The sequence below is a fragment of the Sus scrofa genome, chromosome 11, assembly GCF_000003025.6.
Source record: "Sus scrofa isolate TJ Tabasco breed Duroc chromosome 11, Sscrofa11.1, whole genome shotgun sequence".
Taxonomy (NCBI): Eukaryota; Metazoa; Chordata; class Mammalia; order Artiodactyla; family Suidae; genus Sus; species Sus scrofa.
The window spans coordinates 64,607,281-64,622,859 of NC_010453.5; the positions used below are offsets into that span (position 1 = coordinate 64,607,281).

A 15,579-nucleotide genomic window follows, 5' to 3' on the forward strand; every position below is an offset into this window, starting at 1 on the left:
CACTGAAAGGAGCCAGTTGGGCTCTTCTCTGCTGCCCATGTTCTTGTGGTTTAGGTTACTAGAGCTTTCCAGAAGAAAACATAAATGGCCTATGTGAGCTTATGGGCAAGATCCTGTCTTGAAACCTAGAAGGAGGCTTGTGTTTCCAGAGTGATTTACTTGTGTCTCTTCTGAAAGCAGATGAATAGGAACAATAGTTTTTTTGTGCGGTGCTCCTCACAGTGGGTTTCAGGTCACCCTGGCCCTGCAGTTAATAATGAGGTTTTGTGAGGCTCATTATCCTGATGCACCATTGAGATGATGTGGGGGTCAGCTGGTGTAGGATCAGAGGTGATCTCCTCATGAACAGAGGTACCGCAGACCTCAGTATCTGAAACTCTCTTTGCACATGTGGAGATGTCCCACTTATACACCTGGAGAGATTCCAGATCCCAGAAGACTTGCTAACCAATGTAGAAAATATCCTGGTTCATTCTTCAGGGCCAATGTGAAAAAATAGAACAGTTTTGCTTTGAGGCACAAACCTCAACTAATCATGCTACTGGTATTTCCTAGTATCAGACCAGAGTGGACAATTTATCTAGCTCTCCTGATGCAAAGTTCCTCAATTAATAATAGTGATGATAATAATAATTTGTATTTTTAGAGCTGCACCTGTAGCATATGGACATTGCCAGGCTAGGGTTCAAATCAGAGTTGCAGCCACTGGCCTACACCGTAGCCACAGCAAAGTCAGATCCAAGCCACATCTTCGACCTACACCACAGCTCATGGCAACACCAGATCCTTGACACAGTGAGCAAGGACAGGGATCGAAAACCAGCGTCCTCATGGATACTGGTCAGATTTGTTTCCACCAAGCTACCACAGAAACTCCTCCTCAAATAATTATATCCTTATGTTTTTGTTTAGGCAGATGTTTTTTTGAATGCCGTACTTTAGGTGTCAAGGATCATAGGATTTTCTGGCAAAATAACCACTCCTTGCTTAGTTTAACAAGAATTAGAGGGTTTATCGAATTAACAAAAGACTACAGTTAAGACACTGGTTAAGGCATAACAGTAAAAGATAGAGATTCATATATCATCAAATTGGGGAAGCACCTACGTCCAGATCCAGGCAGCACTGGGGAGTCCCGTGAACAGCAACCTGGATTCCCAGTTGGGAAGAGCTCCGGGCAGTACATCCACTCCCAGGGCGAGACTGCAGTTTGCCATTCGAAGGAGTCCGGCTTTTAGCACCAGGCCATGGGCTGTTCTTTTCTCTTCTTCGGCTTTTTTCTTAAGATGACACATTTCAGCACTTTCTTTTTTTTAGTGTTCAGTTGTCTGCAAGATATTTTAGAGCCAACTTTGTACAATGGAAAATTGAGAGATAATTTTTTTTTTTTTTGTCTTTTCTAGGGCCAAACCTGTGGCATATGGAGGTTCCCAGGCTAGGGGTCTAATCGGAGCTGCAGCCGCTGGCCTACACCACAGCCACAGCAGTGCCAGATCCAAGCCACGTCTGTGACCTACAGCACAGCTCATGGCAATGCCGGATCCTTAACCCACTGAGCAAGGCCAGGGACCGAATCCACAACCTCATTGTTCCTAGTCAGATTCGTTAACCACTGAGCCATCACAGGAACTCCAAGAGATACTGTTTTGTAAATAAGCATTTGCAACCTTATTTTTAATGATTATGGTAAATTTTGGTTTTCTGTATTTTAATTCTGTTCTGTAATCAGTCTAGCATGATAAAAAAGTGTAGTTAATGTAATAACATTCACAATTTTGGGGTATTTAGGAACCTGTTTTATTCACTGGAACAATGAGGAAAAATCTGGATCCCTTTAATGAGCATACGGATGAGGAACTGTGGAATGCCTTAGAAGAGGTAATTTATCAAATGTAATTAACTTGTTAGTATAAGTGTATGTACATTGGTAGCACTGCAGTGATTAAGTTTAACTGACTTATGAGTTTAACTGACTTTATTTACCTCCCAGGAGACCATTGATGACAAGGGTACACCTGTAAATGGAAATGTGTGTATTGATGGTGATGAAAACTAAGATGATGCCTTATGTTTTCATTTTAGCTTTATTCCTAGAACTGAGTGTAACCAGAGACATTATCTTGTCCTTAGCAAAGCACTAAACTAGAAGATATAATTATGGGTTCAAATTCTACCAAGTGACCCAATAAATTAATTACCTTAATTACCCTGTAGTATTCACTTTATTCCTCGGGTCTTAGGGAGCATCTACTAAGTGGAGACAAAAGTAGTTTTTTCACTATTACCTGAAAGATAAATGAGATCATACCAATAAAAAGCCATTAAGTTTTGTAAGTGTTTATAAAGGTAAGTTATGTAGTTGGGAGGTGATGTTAACTATTTTTTGACAATCATGTCATTTTGATGCTGCAGCATGAATGCGGATAACAGAACCTGGGTCTTTTGCTCAGTTTTTATATGCAAAGATTTATTTCTAGAAAATTTTCTGTTTAATTGTGTGTGTTTCCCTTTACATGAATTTTTGAATTTCCTCACCTTTGCATGAAAAGTATTTTGACTTCTTAAAAAATTTTTTTACTTATACATATATCTATTCTTTTTCTCATATAGGTTATTGCAGAATATTGAGTAGACCTTTCTGTGGTTTGTGTATTTTGATACAGATTATTTAGTGTATTCACCCTAGTTTTGTAAATTGAGTCTATGATGGATGAAGTTCTATCAAGACTTCTGAACTGCAGACTGGGTTCTTTTTTTTTTTTTTTTTTTTTTGGCTTTTTGTCTTTTTGCCATTTCTTGGGCCGCTCCTACGGCATATGGAGCTCCCAGGCTAGGAGTCTAATCGGAGCTATAGCTGCCGGCCTACGCCACAGCCACAGCAATGCGGGATCCAAGCTGCGTCTGCAACCTACACCACAGCTCATGGCAATGCTGGATCTTTAACCAACTGAGCAAGGCCAGGGATCGAACTCGCAACCTCATGGTTCCTAGTGAGATTCGTTAACCACTGCACCATGACGGGAACTCCTCTTAGACTGGGTTCTGATTTCCCAGAGGACCTAGCTCAGTTTTTTGCTTTTAAAAAGAAGCACTTAATAAAAAGTTTCTAGGAGTTCCCATTGTGGCTCAGCAAAAATGAATCTGACTAGCATCCATGAGGACGTGGGTTCAATCCCTGGCCTCACTCAGTGTGTTAAGGATCTGGCGTTGCTTTGAGCTGTGGTATAGGTCACAGACACGGCTCAGATCCTGCACTGCTGTGGCTGTAGTGTAGGCTTGCAGCTACAGCTCCTTTTTGAATCCAGCCTGGGAACCTCCATATGCTGCGGGTGCAGCTCTAAAAAGACTAATAATGGTAACAATAGTAGTAGTAATAATAATTTTTAAAAAGTTACTAAATTTTATTGATCTCATTATTTCAGAGAAGTATGGCTTGCTTCTTTTTTTGTTTTTTGTTTTGTTTTGCTTTTTTTTGCTTTTTAGGGCTGTACCCATGGCATATGGAGATTCCCAGGCTAGGGGTTTAGTCGGAGCTGTAGCTGCCGGCATACACCTCTGTTCACGGCAATGCCGGGTCCTTAACCCACTGAGCAAGGCCAGGGATCGAAACCGCAACCTCATGGTTCCTAGTTGGATTCATTTCTGCTGCGCCACAACAGGAACTCCCAAGTGTGGCTTACTTCTTAAAAACATGTTTTTAAAATACAAATCCATGTGACTGTTCACATTCTTATTTTGATCTGGTGCATTAGGCATTTAGTGTCACGCTTCTAGGGAAAGCTCTGAAGTCTGTGGGTGGATTTGGAGGCCTCACAATTTCCTGCCAGTGATTCTGGTTCCTGAGGGCATGTCAGCACTCATTCCTTACACACTCACCCTGCATTCAAGCAACTGGTAGGCTTTTATTCTCCTAAATCGAGCCAGTTACTTCACCTTCTCTGACTTGAAAAGCATTGCACCTCTCATATTTCATTTAAGTTTATTAATCTTTCTAAATCGAAATTCTGGAAGAGAAAGGTGGGGAGAGAAGTAGGCCATCACATATAAAGAAAAATAGGATTATCCACTGATTTGAAATCACAAGGTAGATTTAATGGTGAAATTGTGATACCTTAAAAAAAATGGAGAGACAGGATTAAGATGGCAGAACAGAAGGACTGGAGCTCAGCTTCTCTCCTAAAAACAACAAAATTAGAACCAAATGCTGAACAGCCTTCAACCAAATGCACTGGAAACTTTCAAAAATAAATCCTACTTCAGAAGACAAAGAGGAGGCCACATCAAGTGGTTGAAGGGGCGATTATATGATATAAGAAACCCGGTATCTCCCGGGTGGAAGCCCACAGACTGGAAAGTAACTGTATCACAGAGACTCACTTGCAGGAGTGAGAGTTCTGAGCCCCACATCAAGTGCCCATGCCTGGGGATCTGGCATTGGGAGAAAGAGCCCCTGGAACATCTGGCATTGAAGGCCACTGGGGGTTGTGTGCAGGAGCTCCACGGGACTGGGGCAAACAGAGACTACATTCTTGAAAGGCACACACAGGCTTTCATGTGCACTGGGTCCCAGAGCAAATCAGAGGCTCCAAAGGAATCTGGGCTGGACCTGACTGCAGTTCTTGGAGAATTCCCTGGGAAAACAGGGTATGACTGTGGCTCATTGTGGGGGAAGGACATCGAAGGCAAAGCTTTTGGGAATATTCATCAGTGTATGTTTCTCTGGAGGTGGCCATTTTGGGAAAATCTGGTCCCACCCATCAGCACTGAGAAGCCCCTTGCCAAACAATAATCCATGTGGGATCACAGCCCCACCCATCAGCAAACAGGATGCCTAAAGATCCCCCAGGCACACAGCTGCCTCTAATCTCACCCAGAGACAAAGGCCTACCCACCAGTGGGCAGGCACCAGTCCCTCCCATCAAGAAGCAAGCCCCTGTACCAACTTCAGCCACAAGGGGAGGCAGACAACAGAAGTAAAAGAGCCCACAACTCTACTCTCTGCAAAAAGGTCCTTCTACCAAAAACCTATAAAAATGAAAACGTAGAGAACTATAACTGAGATGGGGGAGAAAGCAAAATCATAGAAAAACAGCTAAGTGATCTGGAGATTATCAGCCTCCAAGAAAAAGACTTTAGACTGATGATGCGGAAGATGATGAAACAATGGAAATAAAATGGAGGCAACGATTGTTACTTTAGAGCAAACATTGAGCAAGGAAATACAAGATTTAAAACTTAAGCAAGAAGAGATGCAAAATACAATAACTGAAATAAATTATTCATTAGAAGCAGCTAACAGCAGAATACAGGAGGCAGAAGAACGAATAAGTGAGGTGGAGGACAGATTAGTGGAAATCACTGATGTGGAACAGAAAGGAGAAAAACAATTGAACAGAAATGAAAAGAGTCTCAGAGAACTCTGGGACAACGTTAAATGGACCAACATCCTTATTATAGGGGTGCCAGAAGGAGAAGAGAGAGAGAAAGGGACAGAAAAAAATATTCAGAGATAATAACCAAAAACTTCCCTAAAATGGGAAGGGCACCACTCATTCAAATCCAGGAGGTACAACAAATACCATATAAAATAAACCCAAGGAAGAACTCCCCGAGACACATATTAATCAAATTGACCAAAATTAAAGACAGAAAATATTGAAAACAGCTAGGGAAAAGAAACAAATAATATACAAGGGAACCCTGATAAGGTTATCGGCAGATTTTTCAGCAGAAACTCTGCAGGCCAGAAGGGAGTGACACGATATACTTAACGTGATGAAAGATAAAAACCTCCAACTAAGATTACTTTACCCAGCAAGGCTCTCATTTGTATATGAAGGACAAATCAAAAGCTTTACAAATAGGCAAGATCTAAGAAAATTCACCACCACTTAACCAGCTTTACAACAAATACTAAAAGACCTTCTTTTTTTTAATTTTTATTTTTTTATTACTCAAATGAATTTATCACATCTGTAGTTGTATAATGATCATAACAATCGGATTTAACAGGATTTCCATCCCACAGCACAAGCACATCCCCCCACCCCCAAAACTGTCTCCTCCAGAGACCATAAGTACTTCAATGTCTGTGAGTCAGCATCTGTTCTGCAAAGAAGTTCCGTCTGTCCTTTTTTCAGACTCCACATGTCAGTGGAAGCATTGGTGTCTCATTGTATGGCTGACTTCACTTAGCATGATAGTTTCTAGGTCCATCCATGTTGCTAAGAATTCTGGTATTTTGTTCTTTTTAATGGCTGAGTAATATTCCATGGTGTATATGTACCACTTCTTCTGGATCCACTCCTCTGTCGATGGACACTTAGGTTGTTTCCATGTTTTGGCTGTTGTAAAGAGTGCTGCAATGAACATTGGAGTACATGTGTCTTTGCGAGTCATGGTTTTCTCTCGATAGATGCCCAGGAGTGGGATTGCTGGATCAAATGGTAGTTCTGTGTTTAGTTTTCTGAGGCATCTCCATACTGCTTTCCACAATGGTTGCACCCATTTACAATCCCACCAACAGTGTACTAGGGTTCCTTTTTCTCCACACCCTCTCCAGCACTTATTGTTGGTAGACTTTTGGATGATGGCCATTCTGGCTGGTGTAAGGTGGTACCTCAGAGTGGTTTTGATTTGCATTTCTCTAATAATAGGTGATATTGAACATCTTTTCATGTGTTTTTGGCAATCTGTCTTCTTTGGAGAACTGTCAGTTTAGATCTTCTACCCATTTTTTGATGGGGTTGTTTGTTTTTTTGGTATGGAGCTGCAGGAGGTGTTTATAAATTTTGGAGATTAATCCCTTGTCATTTGCAAAGATTTTCTCCCATTCTGTGGGTTGTCTTTTTGTGTTGTTTGGGGTTTCCTTTGCTGTGCAGAAGCTTTTAAATTTAATTAGGTGCCATTTGTTTATTTTTGTTTTTATTGTCATTATTCTAGGAGGTGGATCTGAGAAGATGTTGCTGTCGTTTATGTCAGAGAGTGTTTGGCCTGTGTTTTCCTCTGAGAGTTCTATAGTAGCTGGTCTTATATTTAGGTCTTTAATCCATTTGGAGTTCATTTTTGTGTATGGTGTTAGGGGGGAGTGTTCTCATTTCATTCTTTTCCATGTGGCTGTCCAGTTTTCCCAGCACCACTTATTGAACAAGCTGTCCTTTCTCCATTGTATATCCTTGCCTCCTTTGTCATAGATGAGTTGGCTGTAGGTGTGTGGGTTTAATTCTGGGCTTTCTATCCTGTTCCACTGATCTATAGTTCTGTCTTTGTGCCAGTACCATGCGGTTTTGATGATTGTTGCTTTGTAGTATAGTCTGAAGTCCAGGAGCCTGATTCCTCCAGCTCCATTTTTCTTTTTCAGGATGTCTGTGGCTCTTCTGGGTCTTTTGTGCTTCCAAACAAACTTTAGAATATTTTGTTCGAGTTCTGTGAAAGATGTCCTTGGTAGTTTGATAGGGATTGCACTGAATCTGTAGATTGCCTTAGGTGGTATAGTCGTTTTGATACTTTAACTCTTCCAATCCACGAGCATGGTATGTCTTTCCATCTATTGGTGTCATCTTTCATTTCTTTCATCAGTGGCTTATAGTTTTCAGAGTACAGGTCTTTTGCCACTTTAGGTAGGTTTACTCCTAGGTATTTTATTCTTTTGGATGCGATGGTAAACGGGATTGCTTCCCTAATTTCTTTTTCTGCTCTTTTATTGTTAGTGTATAGAAATGCCATCGATTTCTGTGTATTGGTTTTGTATCCTGCGACTTTGCCAAATTCGTGGATGAGCTCTAACCGTTTTCTGGTAGAGTCTTTAGGATTCTCTAGGTGTAGTATCATGTCATCTGCAGATAGGGATAGTTTTACTTCTTCCTTTCCAATTTGGATTCCTTTTATTTCTCTTACTTCTCCGACTGCTGTGGCTAGGACTTCCAGAACTATGTGGAAGAGTAGTGGCAAGAGCGGACATCCTTGTCTTGTTCCTGATCTCAGTGGGAATTCTTTCAGCTTTTCACCATTGAGAATGATGTTCGCTGTGGGTTTGTCGAATATGGCCTTTATCATGTTGAGGTAGGTTCCTGTTATGCCCACTTCCTGAAGGGTTTTTATCAGAAATGGGTGTTGGATTTTGTCAAAGGCTTTTTCCGCGTCAATTGAGAGGATCATATGGTTTTTATTCTTCAGTTTGTTCATGGTGGTGTATCACACTGATGGATTTGCGGATATTGAAGAATGTTTGTATCCCTGGGATAAATCCCATTTGATCATGATGTACAATCCTTTTACTGTATTGTTGGATGTGGTTTGCTAGGATTTTGTTGAGGACTTTTGCATCGATGTTCATCAGTGAAATTGGCCTGTAGTTTTCTTTTTTGGTGGACTCTTTGTCTGGTTTTGGTACCAGTGTGATGGTGGCCTCCTAGAATGAGTTTGGGAGTATCCCTTCCTCTGCAATTTTTTGAAATAGTTTCTTAAGGAGAGGTGTTAGCTCTTCACTAAATGTTTGATAGAATTTGCCTGTGAAGCCTTCTGGTCCTGGACTTTTGTTTGTTGGAAGTTTTTAAATCACAGTTTCAATTTCAGTTCTTGTGATGGGTCCATTCATCTTTTCTATTTCATCTTGGTTAAGTCTTGGAAGATTGTACTTTTCTAAGAATTTGTCATAGTTCCCGTCGTGGTGCAGCAGTTAACGAGTCAGACTAGGAACCATGAGGTTGCAGGTTCAATCCATGGGCTTGCTCAGTGGGTTAAGGATCTGGCGTTGCCATGAGCTGTGGTGTAGGTTGCAGATGTGGCTCGGATCCTGCATTGTGGCTCTCACGTAGGCCAGCAGCTACAGCTCTGATTTGACCCCTAGCCTGGGAACCTCCATATGCCACAGGAGCAGCCCATGAAATGGCAAAAGAAACAAACAAACAAAAAAAAGATTTGTCCTTTTCTTCTAGTTTTCCATTTTATTGGCATATAATTGCATATTGTAGTCTCTTATATCCTTTGTATTTCTGTGATGTCCATTGTTACTTCTCCTTTTTCATTTCTAATTTTATTGATTTGAGTCCTTTCTTTTTTGCTTGAGAAGTCTGGCTAGGGGTGTATCAATTTTATTGATCTTTTCAAAGAACCAGCTTTTTGTTTCATTGATCTGTTCTATGGTTTTCTTTGTTTCTATTTCATTGATTTCTGCTCTGATCTTTATGATTTCTTTCCTTCTACTAATTTTAGGTTTTGTATGTTCTTCTCTCTCGAGCTGCTTTAGATGTAAAGTTAGCTCGTTTATTTGGGCTTTTTCTTGTTTCCCAAGGTGGGCTTGTATTGCTATAAACTTTCCTCTTAGAACGGCTTTTGCTGCATCCCATAGGTTTTGGAGTGTCGTATCTTGGTTGTCATTTGCTGCCAGGTATTTTTTAATTTCCTCTTTGATTTCTTCAGTGATCCATTGGTTGTTTAGTAGCATGTTGTTGAGTCTCCATGTGTTTGTGTGTTTTGTAGTTTTTTTCTTGTTGATTTCCAGTCGTATTGCATTGTGGTCAGGAAAGATGCTTGAAATGATTTCAATTTTCTTAAAAGTTACCGAGATTGGGTTTGTAGCCCAGGATGTGATCAATCTTAGAGGATGTTCCATGTGCACTTGAGACAACGTGTATTTTGTTGCTTTTGGGGGAAATGTCCTATAAATATCTATTAAGTCCATTTGGTTTAATGCATCATTCAGGGCCTGTGTTTCCTTATTGATTTTCTGTCTGGTTGATCTGTCCATTTTCTGTCTGGTTGATCTGTAAGTGGGGTGTTAAAGTTCCCCACTATGATTGTGTTATTGTCGATTTGTCCTTTTAAGGTTGTTAGCAGTTGCCTTATATATTGTGGTGAACCTGTGTTGGGTGTGTAGATATTTGAAATTGTTATATCATCTTCTTGGATTGATCCCTTGATCATTATGTAATGTCCTTCCTTGTCCCTTAAAATATTCTTCATTTTAAAGTCTATTTTGTCTGATATGAGTATTGCTACTCCAGCTTTCTTTTGATCCCTGTTTGCATGAAATATTTTTTTCCATCCTCTCACTTTCAATTTGTATGTGTCCCTAGAAGTGAAGTGGGTCTCTTAAAGACAGCATATATATGGGTCTTGCTTTTGTATCCATTCAGCCAGTCTATGTCTTTTGGTTGGGGTGTTTAGTCCATTCACGTTTAAGGTAATTATTGTTATGTATGTTCTTATTGCCATTTTATTAATTACTTTGGATTTGTTTTTGCTGCTCTTTTTTCTTTCCTTCTTCTCTTGTTCTTTTCTGCCTAAAGAAGTTCCTTTAGTAATTGTTGTAAGGCTGGTTTAGTGGTGCTGAATTCTCTCAGCTTTTGCTTATCTGTGAAGGTTTTGATTTCTCCTTCAAATCTGAATGAGAGCCTTGCTGGGTAGAGTAATCTTGGTTGGAGGTTTTTTCCTTTCATCACGTTAGGTATGTCATGCCAATCCCTTCTGGTCTGAAAGGTTTTTGTTGAAAAATCTGCCGATAGCCTTATCAGGGTTCCCTTGTATGTTATTTGTTTCTTTTCCCTAGCTGCTTTCAAGATTTTCTCTTTGTCTTTAAGTTTGGTCAGTTTGATTAATATGTATCTTGGGGTGTTCCTCCTTGGGTTTATTTTATATGGTACTCATTGTGCTTCCTGGATTTGAGTGAGTGGTTCCTTCCCCATGTTAGGCAAGTTTTTGGCTACTATCTTTGGAATATTTTTTCTGTCTCCTTCTCTCTCTCTTCTCCTTCTGGCACCCCTATAATATGGATGTTGGTGCGTTTCATGTTGTCCCAGATTTCTCTGAGACTCTCTTCATTTTTTTTCAATCTTTTTTCTCTTTTCTGTTCTGCATCCATAATTTCCACTAATCTGTCCTCCACCTTGCTTATTCGTTCCTCTGCCTCCTGTATTCTGCTGTTGGCTGCTTCTAGTGAATTTTTTATTTCAGTTATTGTATTTTGCATCTCTTCTTGCTTAAGTTTTATATCTTGTATCTCTTTGGTCATTGTATCCTGTAAATTAACCATCTTTGCAGTTTATTTCCAATGTCTTGCATCATCTTCAGCATCATCAGTTTAAAGTCTTTTTCCTGGAGGCTAAGAATCTCCTCCTCACTTAGATGTTTTTCTGGGGGTTTTCCTTTCTCCATCATCTGAGTTATAGTCCTCTGTCTTTTCATTTTTATAGGTTTTTGGTGTGGTGACCTTTAAACAGATACTAGTTGTAGCCTCTCTTACTTCTGATGTGTGCCCCCCTGTGGCTGAAGTCGGTATGGGGGGCTTGCTATAGGCTTCCTGATGGGAGGGGCTGATGCCTGACCCCTGGTAGGACGAGTTGATCTAATCCCTCTGGTGGGTGGGCCTTAATCTCTGGATGGGATTAGAGGCAGCTGTGTGCCTGAGGGGTCTTTAGGTAGCCTGTCTATTGAGGGGTGGGGCTGTGATCCCACCTGGTTTGTTGTTTGCCCTGGGATTTCTCAACAGCTGACTGACAGGTGGAGCCAGATTTTCCCGAAATGGCTACCTCCAGAGAAAGGCACAACTGCTGAATATTCCCAAGAGTTTTTCTTTCAGTGTCCTTCCCTCACAACAAGCCATGTTCACCCCTGTTTTCCCAGGATGTCCTCCAAGAACTGCGGTCAGGTTTGACCCAGATTCCCATGGAGACTTTGCTTTGCCCTGGGACCCAGTGCATGTAAAGTCCATGTGCGCCTTTTAAGAATGGGGTCTCCATGTCCCCCAGTCCCGTGGGGCTCCTGCACACAAGCCCCACTGGCCTTCAATGCCAGATGCTCCAGGGCTCTTTTTCCCCATGCCAGATCCCCACACGAGAGAGTTTGATGTGGGGCTCAGAACTCTCACTCCTGTAGGTGAGTCTCTGTGAACCAGTTAGTTTCCAGTCTGTGGGCCTTCCCACTGGGGAGGTATGGGGTTGTTTATATCACGAAGTCATCCCTCCTACCTCTTTATGTGTCCTCCTCTTTTTCTTCTGGAGTAGGATATCTTTTCTAAGGTTTCTGATCCATTTTGGTGAAGAGTGCTCAGTCTTTAGTTGTGAATTTTGTTGTTTTTAGGAGAAAAGTTGAGCTCCAGTCCTTCTATTCCACCATCTTAATCCCGTCTCCTAAAGGAACTTCTCTAGGCAGAAAAGAAAAGGCCACAACCAGAAACAAAAATACCACAAATGACAAGGCTCTCCAGTAAAGGCATATATACAGTAAAGATAAGAAATTATTCATGCCAATTATACTACCAATATCAGAAATTGTCAGAACAGGAGCCTACAAATACAGGACACTGGAGATGCACTTGCAATTAAGAGACCAACAGCATAAAACAATCTCATATTGAGTCCTATATCAAAACTTCAGTGCAGCTGCAAACCAAAAATCTACCATTGATACACAAACAAATAAGAAAAATCAATTCAAATGTCACACTAAAGGTAATCATCAAACCACAAGAGGAGAGAACAAGAGAAGAAGGAAAGAAAAAAGAGCAACAAAAACAAATCAAAAACAGTTAATAAAATGGCAATAAGAACATACATATCAATAATTACCTTAAGTGTAAATGGACTAAATGTCCTAACCAAAAGACATGGACTGGCTGAATGGACACAAAAACAAGACCCATATGTATGCTGTCTTCAAGAGACCCATTTCACTTCTAGTGAAAGTGAGAGGATGGAAGGCAATATTCCACACAAATAGGAATTGAAAACTGAGTAGCAATACTCATATCAGACAAAATAGACTTTAAAATGAAGAATATTTTGGTGACAAGGAAGGACATTACATAATGATCAAAGGATCAATCCAAGAAGCAGATATAACAATTATATATGCACCCTACTTAGGATCACCTCATTTGATAAGGCAACTGCTAACAACCTTAAAGGAGAAATTGACAGTAAGTCAATAATAGCAAGAGACTTTAACACCCAACTTACAGCGATGGGCAGATCATCCAGACAGAAAATCAACAAGGAAACACAGGCCCTAAATGAAGCATTAGACCTGGACTTAATAGATATTTATAGGACATTCCATCCAAAAGCAGCAGAATACACATTCTTCTCAAGTGCACACTGAACATTCTCTAGGATTGATTACATTCTGTGCCCAAAATCAAGCCTCCATAACTTTAAGAAAACTGAAATCCTATCAAGCATCTTTTTCTACCACAATGCTATACAACTGGAAATCAACAACAACAAAAAAAGTGCAAAACACACAATCACATGCAGACTAAACAACCAGTGGATCAGTGAAGAAATCAAAGAGGAAATTAAAAAGTCCCTAGAAGGAAATGAGAACAAAGATAAAACACTCTCAAACCTATGGGAAGCAAAAAAAGCAGTTCTGAGAGGGAAGTTTATGGCATTACAAGCCAACCTCAGAAAACAAAAAAAAGCTCAAATAAACAACCTAACATTACATCTAAAGCAGCTAGAGATAGAACAGACAAGATTGAAAGTTAGCAGAAGACATCATCAAGATCAGAGCAGAAATTAATGTAATAGAAATGAAGAAAAGCATAGAAAAGATCAATGAAACTAAAAGTTGGTTCTTTGAAAAGATCAACAAAATTGATAAACCCTTGATAAACAAAATTGATAAAAAGAGAAGACAAATCAATAAAATTAGAAATGAAAAGGGAGAGATAACAATGGACATCAAAGAAATACAAAGGATCGTAAGAGACTACTACATGCCACTATATGCCAATAAAATGGAAAACCTAGAAGAAATGGACAAATTCTTAGAAAAGTATCATCTTCCATGACTAAACCAAGATGAAATAGAAAAGATGAACAGACCAATCACAAGTACTGAAATTGAAAGTGTGATTTAAAATTTTCCAACAAAGTACAGTACCAGATGGTTCTCAAGTGAGTTCAGTCTAACATTTAGAGAAGAGCTAACACCTATCCTTTTCAAATTATTCCAAAAACTCTCAGAGGCAGGAACACTCCCAAACTCATTCTGTGAGGCCACCATCACCCTGATAATAAAACCAGACAAAGATACCATTAAAAAAGAAAATTACAGGCCAATTTCACTGACGAACATCAATGCAAAAATCCTCAACAAAATACTAGCAAACCTAATTCAACAATACATAAAAAGGGTTGTACAGGATGATCAAGTGGGATTTATCCCAGAGATGCAAGGATTCTTCAATATCTGCAAATAAATCATTGTGATACACCACATTAACAAACTGAAGAATAAATCATTGTGATACACCACATTAACAAACTGTATGATCCTGGGGAGTTCCCGTCATGGCTCAGTGGTTAATGAATACAACTAGGAACCATGAGGTTGTGGATTTTATCCCTGGCCTCGCTCATTGGGTTAAGGATCTGGCATTGCCGTGAGCTGTGGTATAGGTCACAGACATGGCTCAGACCCCAGTATTGCTGTGGCTCTGGAATAGGCTGGTGGCTGTAGCTCCAACTAGACCCCTAGTCTGGAAACCTCCATATGCTGCGGGTGCAGCCCGAGAAAAGGCAAAAAGACACACACACACACACACACACACACAAAATATGATCCTCTCAATAGATGCAGAAAAAGCCTTTGATAAAATCCAACACCCATTTCTGATAAAAACCTTTCAGTAAGTGGGCATAGAGGGACCCTAGCTCAACATAATAAAGACCACACATGACAAACCCAGAGCTAACATCATTCTCAATTGTGAAAAGCTGAAAGAATCCCCACTAAGACCAGGAACAAGACAAGGATGTCCACTCTCGCCACTACTCTTCAACATAGTTTTGGAAGTCCTAGCCATTGTGATCAGAGAAGTAAAAGAAATAAAAGGAATCCAAATTGGAAAGGAAGAAGTAAAACTATCACTATTTGCAGATGATATGTTAACTATACTTAGAGAATCCTAAAGAATCTACCAGAAAAAAGTTAGAGCTCATAATTGATTTTGGCAAAGTCACAGGATACTACTTTTCTATACACTAACAACAAAAGATTAGAAAGAGAAATTAGGGAAATAATCCCACTTATCATCCCATCAAAAAGAATAAAATACTTAGGAGTAAAGCTACCTAAAAGCAAAAAAAGATCTCTACTCTGAAAACTATAAGATGCTGATGAAAGAAATCAAAAATGACAAAAACAGATGGAAAGACATACCATGCTCTTGGATTGGAAGAATCAATATTGTCAAAATGACTCTACTACCCAAAGCAATCTATAGATTCAACGCAATCCCTATCAAACTACCAAGGACATCTTTCACAGAACTCGAACAAAATATTCTAAAGTTTGTTTGGAAGCACAAAAGACCCAGAAGAGCCACAGACATCCTGAAAAAGAAAAATGGAGCTGGAGGAATCAGGCTCCCGGACTTCAGACTATACTACAAAGCAACAATCATCAAAACCGCATGGTACTGGCACAAAGACAGAACTATAGATCAGTGGAACAGGATAGAAAGCCCAGAATTAAACCCACACACCTACAGCCAACTCATCTATGACAAAGGAGGCAAGGATATACAATGGAGAAAGGACAGCTTGTTCAATAAGTGGTGCTGGGAAAACTGGA

At 40.0% G+C, this 15,579-nt stretch overlaps 1 protein-coding gene across 1 annotated transcript in view; it reads left to right on the forward strand.

Moving 5' to 3' along the window:
* The window catches only part of LOC102167784 (multidrug resistance-associated protein 4-like), a 172,357-nt gene that overhangs the window by 133,722 nt on the left and 23,056 nt on the right, over positions 1–15,579 (forward strand). Inside the window, 1 exon segment of the mRNA XM_021065399.1 lies at positions 1,789–1,878. Coding sequence (XP_020921058.1) covers positions 1,789–1,878 — 90 coding nt within the window.